The 10,089-nt window shown below is 49.7% G+C and overlaps 1 protein-coding gene across 1 annotated transcript in view; it reads left to right on the forward strand.

Moving 5' to 3' along the window:
* The window catches only part of KLHDC10 (kelch domain containing 10), a 34,217-nt gene extending 27,012 nt beyond the window's left edge, over positions 1-7,205 (forward strand). Inside the window, exons 8-9 of the mRNA XM_090041497.1 lie at positions 1,022-1,161; positions 2,530-7,205. Coding sequence (XP_089897623.1) covers positions 1,022-1,161; positions 2,530-2,739 — 350 coding nt within the window. The 3' untranslated portion in view covers positions 2,740-7,205. The remainder of the gene's footprint in view (positions 1-1,021; positions 1,162-2,529) is intronic.
* Positions 7,206-10,089: the final 2,884 nt, after the last annotated feature.

Genomic DNA, 10,089 nt, shown 5'->3' on the forward strand with positions numbered 1-10,089 from the left:
CACGGCTAATCCTTGCCTAGTTGTTCATTCAGGGCAAATTAGCTGGGTCCTGTTCTCTGGTCACCTAGTGGCAAGGTGCAGGTTCCCAGAGATATATGCTCCTGTCTGCTCTGGATCACCTTCTAATTTACATCTCCGTGCTAAACCAATGCAAGTCAGACCGGTTCAAAAATGTTGTATAAGTGCAGCTGTATAACTGACTGTCTGAAATTATTTATGCTTGAACATGCAGTCACCTCGATATAGAACAACACATGTCCGCTATGAATGCACTTCACAACCTAGCCAGCATATGCACAAATGACTTCCCTCCTTCACACTTGTTGTTGATCAGTCAGCTTTACTGCCTGCTACATGAAAGGAGGCAGAGCCAGTGCTTTGCATTGGAAGTGTTTTAGAAGCAGTGTCATTGGGGATGATCTGTGCAGGAGGCTTGTCCTGCTGGTGTATGGATCTCGGAGCTGCATGTGACTTGGATCCAGAGGCAGGAGAAGAGCTGCTCTTGGAAAGTGTGTGTGTGTAGACATATTGCTGTCTCCTTCCTGCCTTCTTCAAATTATCTTGCTACACATCTCTTTCTTGGATCCACGGCACAGTGTGAAATGCATCTCAGGGGCAGAGGGCAGCATATATAAAATGCATACTATTTAAGAGTGACTGTCTTTTAAAAAGGAGGAATGCTAAATATGGCTGCTATGTTCCCACTTCCCAGTGAGGGAAGGTGTGTCAAAGTACTCAGCTGTTTGTCACTGCTGGATTGCCATATGGATGTTTAAGAAGGCTTAAATGGTCTGTACATATGAGAATAGGGGATGAGTCCTTGTAAGGTAGCCTATACCATGGTGAGAGTTTAAGAAACAGTTCTCGCATTGGTCTAAAAGGGGCATTTATTTTAATCCTGATTTTTCTAGAACAGCTTTAGTAACAGGATGTGCTATAGCTCTCAGATGAGCTGGTGATAGCTACTCCCTCTGCTGGGTTAGTCTTTTAAACACTACGGGTTTGTTGTCCCTTCTTACAGATGTGTTCGTCTGTGGCGGCTACAATGGAGAAGTGATCTTAGGAGACATCTGGAAGCTGAACTTGCAGACGTTCCAGTGGGTGAAGCTCCCAGCTGTCATGCCCGAACCAGTCTATTTTCACTGCGCTGCCGTTACACCAGTAAGTCTTCTGGTCTCTCTCTTCCCAACCTAGACCTAGATTAACTCATTCACTGAACTGTTCTGCAGTCCATATGAACCAGGTGCATTTGGCAGCCTAGACAGGATTGTGGCTTTAGGCTGCAGCGTGTTAAGCGGTTGATCTCAATGCAGAAATGATTCAGCAGGTGGTGGAGACTGAGGCCAGCCACAAGCCATTGCTTTCTGAGTTCCCTTTTTTGCTGCCATTATACCTGAAGCACAGCAGTCACTGGCTGTCACAGCATATGGCCTGCAATACTGAGAGCAAGGGGCTCTTCTTGCTGTCAGACTAGATAAGAATTCTTATGTGAGCCTCAGGCATCTAGTATTAAACAAGAAAACCAATCCTGTTGCTAAGGCCTCCCCCTGGAGAGAGATCACGGATTCGAAGAGTTAGGTTAATGTTGTCTTGATGGTACATTCACTGTGATCTGGAAGCAGGCTGTACAAAGCAAGCTCCAAGCTTACTGAGTTTTTAGCAGGCATGGTGGGTCATCCCTAGGATCTGTAGCATAACTATCTACTTCGTGGTCTTGGAAAATAAGGTTGGATGGGTCCTCAGAAGGGCATCTTGCCCTCCACATCCCCTGCTCAAGACAGGACCACCCTTGTTTGAATTACTGGAGGCAAAGATTGGTCTAAACAACATGCGGGGATGGAGAGTCCACAGCTTCTCTAGGGAAGCTGCTCCTGGGTTTAACCATCTTTGCAGTTAGAGAGTCCTTCTAGAAATCTGAGGGACTCCAGTGGGACACTTGAGAGTAAGGATTGTGGGCTATGTGTAATCCCTGGGTTGTTATTACAGGGCTGTAATCCCATGCACTACCATTATAAGGGTTGTCATTTAAATTGTTCTTTTTTATCAGCTGCATCCATGTCCCTGTGTTCCTGGGAGAGAAAGTTGTGCTCCCTCCACTGGCTGATCAGTATCACAGCACATCATTGTAACAAACTCAGAATGACTCCTTGGCTAGGGACAGAAATGATACACAAACTGGCATAAGTGATCGGAAGCCGGTTCAAATCTGTAACATAACAGAAGTTCAGTGCACAGGAACTGCTTTCAAAAGGTCAACACCAGTTTAAGATAAACCTGATGGATGTATCAGACTTAACTGATTTAGGTTAAATTGCTTTATTGACTTCTGTCCCAGATCCCCTCCAGATTCAAGTTAAGCCACAGTCCCCCAGCATCCCAGGATGCTTTGCATTTCCCCCACAAACCCTGGCAGCAGTGCTCTTCTGAGAAGGGCCTGCTCTTTCAAAGCGCAGCCCCAGCCCAACCCACTGTGTATTTAGCTCCGTACGTGACCTGGTGTAACACCCTTCTTGCCCTGTTCCCCAATAGGCCGGCTGCATGTATGTCCACGGCGGGGTAGTCAACATCCACGAGAACAAACGGACTGGCTCCTTATTTAAGATGTGGCTGGTAGTACCCAGTCTGCTGGAACTGTCATGGGAAAAGCTGCTGGGCTACTTCCCTCATCTAGCAAAGTTCTCCAGGTCTCAGCTCTTGCACCTGGGACTCACACAGGGACTCATCGAGCGGTTGAAATGAGACCTCCTTGCTTGTTCGCCCTCTGCCCTAGAAACACTACCAGAGAGAGGCCGTTCCCCTCCCCTCTCTATTTATGGGTACCACAGATGAAGACCGGCCAAGAAGACGGGAGGACGTGCTTGATGCTTCGCTCGGCAAATCTCTCGGATGCCTTGTCTGCAAACTCTTATTTTAAGTGGATGGAAACCGGCCTTTTATTTATGGATCTGTGTAAATCCACCAGGAATGAAGACGCTTTTCCCGATTCATTTGTCGTGTTGCAGCCACTAGGATGCTTTTTGCATAACGCTTGTAGCCTCGTTGGGGGTGGGGGAGGGGCTTAGGAAATGCTGCGGCTTACGCTTACCCATGGTGTTCTTTAACTTATTGTTTCTTGAGACATATATTTAACCAAGCAGAGGACAGGAACCGCTGCAGCGCCACCGCATCCTGAAGGAACAGTCACAGTCCGTGCCCTTGGCTTCTGGCGGCATTCGGCCTCCTGACCCCTGAACTGGCCTTGCCTCTGCAAAACGTCCGCCCCCGTCTTCTCCGAAGACTTGCATGTGTTACGGGCACGTCCTCATCCTCTTCTGAGTTCTAGGAGATGACTGGCGCATTGCAGTAGAGGCAGGGAATGGAGATCGTCCACGCTGCTTTTGAACTCCCACTGCTGTTTGTAGTGGCATTGAGGAAGGGTAATTGCTCCTTCTCTTTTCATGTTGAAACATCAGCTTAGCAAGGAGTGGGGAAGCTAGAGATTTCTGCTTGTGCAGATGACTGCAAGGCTCTCTTGCTGGGTGGGAAGGGGTGGCGTGTTCTTAGGAAACTTAACCATATGGATTTTAATACCCATGTAACCTAAGTGTTTTCCTGCCCTCGGTGGCCAGGACATGGTCCAGCTGTGCCAACTTTGTATCAGTTGCCTGTCTTTTCCTCTTCAGCGTTGGATTTTTCTCTCAGTAGCTGGTCAGTTGCCTGTTTTACTCAGCTGTGGGTTTTTGATGACCCGCTCCCGTGGATGTCCATTTTCTGAAGAGCTGGAAAATCAGCGCATCTACCTTCCCGGGAAATGTAATGCTGTTTTCAAAATCGGTGGGGAGAGATATTGTTTGTCCTTTGCTGTGAATCGTGTTTGCCTTCCTCCAAATTCAGGAGAGGAAGAAACGTCGCTCTTCTGGGTCTCTTGTTCCGACCTCACCGTGGAACCTGGCTCTAGAGAATGCAAACGCCCGGCCCTCGAAACGGGAGCACCTGAGTTTGGCGGATCCTGGGTTTGAACAAAACAATTTTCGACCATTTTTAAGTGCCTTTTTAATTAGCTTTCCCAAATAACCCCCTGCCACCTGCCCCTTCCCTCCCCCGGTGAGCGGGATGGGGCGCTTTTATATTTTCCTTTTAAGACGTTACTGTAGAGGCAAAGAAATCATAGTAGTGAAATCATGCAGTTGATCTGCATCGGGCTCCCAGCTTTGCTCGTTAGGGGTCACTTATTGCCCAGCATGCCAGATGTACCAAGCTCTTTCCCATGGTCAGTTTTAACTATATAATATAACTTCTTTCCAAGGCCCCAGCAAAACAAAGGATGGCTCCTTTTCAGCCACATTGTCCTCTGGGCCCTTGCAACTCCAAAGCCTGCTGCTGCTTGCTCTTTGCTTTTGTGTTGTCCCTGTCCCTTCCATTATACTAGCAAGGAAAAGTTCAGTGCCACTTGAAGCCTGCTCAGCCGTGACAGGCTTGATGTCTCCCATGTGCTTCTCACCTGTGCTGGTGGTGGACTGTGCTGGTGTTGTGTGATCAGCATTTAGACCCAGAATGTTTCCATGTTTCTTTCTCGCCGCCTCTGTTCAGCGGTGAGAGGAGGCCCCCAGCGGGCAGACAGTGTTCGTGGGTGGAGGGCATGTGCACATGGCTTTTTCTTTAAATTTTCTAGCCTCTCTCTTGGTTCTGATCTAAGCCACAGCGTCCGAAGCGTCTGCCAGGTGCTGCTGATGTGTGCTGGAGTGTGTGTACAGCTAGGAGTCAGGTGAGCCCATCAGTACCTGGCTGTCTTGGCGGCTCTCGGAGTCCTAAGAGGACTAGTCAATGAGCCCTCGGTTCCTGAGCTTCTGGTGGTTTTCTACTGCGTGTAGCGTGATCCTCAGGCTGGAGAGCTAGAGAAACGCTTAGCTGCTCTATCAGCTGTCTGATGGTTCCCTAATGGCTACCGTCTTCTCTCTTGGTGCAACGTCCACACTGAGCCTGTGCCTTTTGGCCTGCAGTGTAACCGGGGCCGTCTTGCACGAGTGGCTGACTTGCAAAAGTGCAGCCTCTTCCTTCCCACATCCCCTCGCTGCTCAAGCGCTGGGCTGCATCTTTCAGGGATAAACGGCTCTACATCAGTGCTCACCTGCTCAAATCTCTTCTTGGCTGAAGTGGCCTCTTGGGCACTCTCTAGGTTGGAATTCATTCCCGTGTTTGCAGGGGGGGTCGTTCATGCCTTGATCCTTCAGGCAATGCATCTGTGCAGCCTTGCAAAAGCCTTTTGCTGCCAGCGCCTGCGACCTGCTGGAAGTGCGATGCCTTCACCGTGTCTGGGCGGAGCATGAAACACGGCTTTATGTTGAAGCTGGGCTGGAAGTCCTCGCTGCCCCTTGGATGCGCAGTTAGGTTCACTGAGTGCTCCTGCACTAGCACACGGGGCCAGTCCTGCTAATGGCTGGGTATCTGTCCCTTCCAGTGACCTCAGTGGGAACTGAGTGTGCTCAGCCACTTCAGGATTGAACTGGCTTCATCCTCTCCTTCATCAGCTGCGTCTGCTCGCCTTACACTTTGGTCGCTCTCCCTGCATCTCCTCAGCCCTTGGATCAAGTGAAGCAGGAGTGCTTCTGCACGTGAAAACAAACTTGTCTCTCTGAGTTGGTGAAATCAAGGAGCTGGCCCCCTGATCTGTGCTAGCTTGTGTTACCAAGCTCTGGTGGACACCGTGGACAGCGATAGGATTGCCTCACTGCTGTCCCACTTCTGAGGGAGAAGAAGAGGCAAGAGAATGGCTCGGACGAGCTGCTTTTGTGTCTCGGAGAAAAGGGGACTTGAGTTAAAACAAGCTCTTGGCAAGGAAACCTCTCCTGGTTGTAACAGTTAACGACTGAAATACCAGTCTGTCTCCAGGAGCTCCAGCAGCGCTCCCTCCCACGCCCGTTACTAGTACGATTCTTTACCGGGGCATCTTGGTATTCAGCGTGGCCACTCGTCCGATTTGGCATCCAGCAAACTTTAATCCTAATCCCAAGACTAAACATCAAATATTACGATATATATCTGATCTGACAGGCAGCGTAAGAGCTTTATAGTGACTGTCGTCAGTTGACCACCCCTCTGATCCTTCGCGGGGTGTGTGATATTCTTGGGTGTCTTCTGACCGAGAGGCTCCTTAGCGTTGCTGTTGCCGAAGAAAACAATATCACATCTCTTCTTTCCCCCCCACCTTCTCTGAGGTGCGAAGTAACGACTGCAGCATTTAGTCTTTTTTGGCGACTAAATTAATTCTGCAAGAAATGCTGCTGGAGCAACAGCATGGCCAACCTGTTCTCAGAGCCGTCCCGCCATGCCCCGTACACCACGCCAGGGGCTCCCCGGGGACCGGGGAGCAATGCCTCGCACATGCCATCCCTTCAGAGTCCAGCTGGGTGGGTTCAGATCCAGCGTAGATCCACTGGCAGCTGTTTCTTTGCTCCTCTTGTGCCCGTGCCCTCAAGTCACTGTGCTGAATGGGGAGGGCGGTCATCTTGCATGCAGCTGCGAAGGGATCACTGTACCAACCCAAAGGCCTTTTTCCTGCCTAAGTTCAGAGCAGCAGCCGATTCACAGCTCACCCCTGACCCTGCCCTCTGGATGAAATGTGCCAGCCGCAGCCATTTCTAGCCCTTTCAAGGGCTGGTCACCATGTATGTCGATACGGTTCATGGGTGAGGCAAGAACAGCTCCGCCTGGTGCAGGACGCTTCCCAGACCCAAGGTCAGGTCCTCTACTGCAGCAGTCTCTCTAGTCCCTGGAAGCCGCGGGCAGATGCATGGGACAGCGCTCTAGTACTATTCACCTAGGGATACAAAGTCCAAGCAGACGCTTGCTTGGATAATAGGAAAAGCCTGCTCTGCGAGAGCCAGTGGGTGCCCATTTTTTAGGGGGTGGGGAGGGGGTTGGGCGAAACTCCATGCTTGCCTTACTTTCGGTCTGCAAGTCCCGTCCTGTGCACATGTGTGGTGTGGGAGTCTGTGCATGCCGTCGCCGGTGGATGTCCTTTCTCGACCTGCCTCTCTCGTTTTTCGTGCGACTGAATCCTGTGTGGAGCTGTGCAGGGGTGGGCGGAGGGCTGCGAGCTGCACAGATGTGCTGGCCTGTATTTATGTACCTTGTCAGTGTTTTTGGCTGTTCCCCCCTTTTTTTGTTTTTGTTTTTTTTGTTTTGTTTTTTTTAAAGCTCTGATGAATAAACCTGTCCAGGTCTCATGCCTTGTTTCTGCACCTCGTCCCTTGCCTCTGGTAATTTGTGGTCCGGAGGTTTGGTCTTTACCAAGGCTGTGGGTCAACCCAGCAGCCTCATCGTAACAGATCAGCTGTGTTTAATGAGAAGAAGTTTCTAAACCCACTTACCGAGTGATACAGAAGCCACAGCTGCCAGATCACACCTGAGCAAGTATTATAAGATGGTAGCATTGGAAGGGACCCTGCCCTCCCCTTACAGGTGACCCAGGAGGTCACCTGTAAGCCAACCTACTGCTAAGGACAGGGTCATCCCTAATTAAACCATCCCGGCCTCGTGTCTGTCCAATGTGCTTTTAAACACATCCAAGGATGGCAATTCCACAGCCTCTCCAGGTGGTCTGTTCAAATGCCTGACCACCCTCATCATGAGAAATTTCTTCCTAATCTGCAGCTAGAAGAGCTGAGTATGTGAGGGCCTCCTTGGAAAGAGAGCTGTCACCTGAAATACATAAAACTTTCTACATGTCCATCATCTTAAGCCTCCCTGGCAAAAATAAAAGTTGGTGCCTGTGTCTCCAACTAAGTTGGGCTTGGTGCTGTTTAAGACCATTGCTCCTCATCTGTGCCCTGTGGCTACTGCCAGAAGACTGCCTCTTCTCATTCCCACACCCCACAAATAAGATATGCACCTTGTTCATTGGTCTGCTTTCCCAAAAACAAGATTTCTCCAATGTTATGGTTGCCTTGAGCAGGTATGGAGCTCAGGCAGAAGTTATTGTTTTCTCCCTTTCACAACTGCGTTAAATCAGCAGCTCTTGGCTGCTCAGCTAAGAGCTGCAACTGCAACTGCTGCTGAAGACCGGACTCCATGGCGGGGGGCTAGGATTTTGAGAAGAGCTAAAACTAGTCGCCAGGATTGTGAAAGAGGAGGAGACACGGGGTGGATAACAGAGCAAAATTGCTGAAGAAAGGATAGTTTGATTAGTAGGTCATTCCCACCTCTGGAGTGAAGAACAAGTAGCAGGATTCAGGTAGATTATGAGTCATGCCTGCACAAATAAAGCCACTGCTGTTGCCAGTAGTTTTTAAACTAGGTGATCACACCCAGGCATCCCACCCTTGCTCTAGCCTGCTGGACTCAGTCCCCCCCTCCATGTAGCTGCTGGAGGGAAGAGGAGAGTAAGCAGCAGCAGCCATCTTGCAGTGTCTCCATGCTTCTATTCCGAGGAGAAAATTCAGCTTCCCGGTTTGAGAGAGAATCCCTGTTTTGGAAGGCTAATTTTTGGGAGAAAGCTGTGTGGTATGCAAATAAGCACAGGTAGTCCATTGCCAACCTCCCCGTAACCACTGAGGGAGCAAGCAATTCTCACACCTCCAATGCTCTTCTAAGTTGTGAGTGCATCCATTTTCCATAAGGGAAATGGGCAAACTTGTTAGTCTGGCTTGGGGACAGTTCCTGGATTGCAGGTTGCTTTTGGCTCCTTTTCAAGAGGGGAGCTCAAGCTCACTAAATGCAAGTCCTCACTTGATTTTTGGGAAATATTTGATCTTGCCCTTACCCTGCTTATGCTCTTGCCTGAGACTCTAGGCACAGAAAGCAGAAGGGGTTTTCTAGAACAGCTGGTTCAGAGAGGCCTGAACTTTTGGGAGGTAATAACTCACTGTTCAGACATTTATCTGATGGAGTAGGTTGTTGGCTACAAGAGCTTCCATTTCCCAGTCACTTGGTTTAGTCTAAGGGGGCTACTGGCCCTGGTGCGTGGAGGATGCTAGTCCACCTGAGCCAGCCCCATTTGCTTGAGTTCTTCCCCTTTAGTCAAGCCCATAGGTGTGAGCAAGGCTGGAGTTTCACTCGGGGCTTTCACCGTTTCCCCCCCTCATACAGGTTTAGCTCTTCCATCAGGACAAGCAGCAGCACCTAACCCAGCTTTGCTCACTCCAGATTGCCTCCTGGCTCAAGAAAGCTAGCAAACTACACAGCTGCAAAACAGCATGTTTAAGCGAGGTGCAGGCTCCTGCTTGCTTAGAGAAGGTAGTCCTAGAGGTACTGGCTGCTGTTTGAACATCTTGGGGTTGTCAGCAAGAACCAAAGAGAGAAGGTGGTGTGGAAGCATACATTTTGATCCCGAGCAGAGCTTGCTGCCAAGATAAGCTATTCCATTTAGTGACTAGTCTTTCCAAGCTCAAAGCTGGTACTTCCCAGCCTCTCAGCAGGACCTGGATGGATTAGGTCAAGCGAGGATGCCCAGAGTCTCCATAGGGATCTCAGCTATACCTTGACCAGGACAAGGATAAGCCTAACTACCAGCACCAGATGGAGATTCCCCCACTTAGAGGAGCCTGGGGCCTTATATGAACTATTTGGCACTTCCTCCCCTGCAGTCACTTAGCATGAGGCACAGCATGTATTTTTGCCTTTAGTGGGGGAGTTGAGGTACCCCACAGCATGGGAAGCAGGCACCATCCTCTTAAGTCCTGCAACCTAGGAGCCCTTGCGTTCAGATACCAGTTTAGTGCTATAAGCCTCCCTTCTAGCCCAATCTTGAGGGAGGAGTGCTAGCACCATCCCTAGAAGAGACTACAAGTCAGTGAATGCAGGATTTTTAGTCACTTGCACAGTGACTGTGCTGTCAGAAGGTGGCCTTGTCGTCATTACCGTCTCAGTGCTACAGGGGAAAAAAGAAAAAACTACTATAGGAAGCAGCATCTGTTGACCTGAGGACTGGGAGACCAAGGCTTGGTGGTCTAGAGGACCTATGGGTCATGGCTTTTTTGTGACTACCCAGAAACAAGCTGTGCACTGCAGTAGTATAGGCAGGTACAGCAAAGATACTCAAATCATTGCCCATCCACAAGCAAGATGCCCCCAGATCCCCATTTTTGGGATGTAGGGCAAGTTAAGAGCATT

Source organism: Crocodylus siamensis, chromosome 4 (genome assembly GCF_052110815.1).
Source record: "Crocodylus siamensis isolate JL-2025a chromosome 4, ASM5211081v1, whole genome shotgun sequence".
In the NCBI taxonomy this organism is placed as follows: domain Eukaryota; kingdom Metazoa; phylum Chordata; order Crocodylia; family Crocodylidae; genus Crocodylus; species Crocodylus siamensis.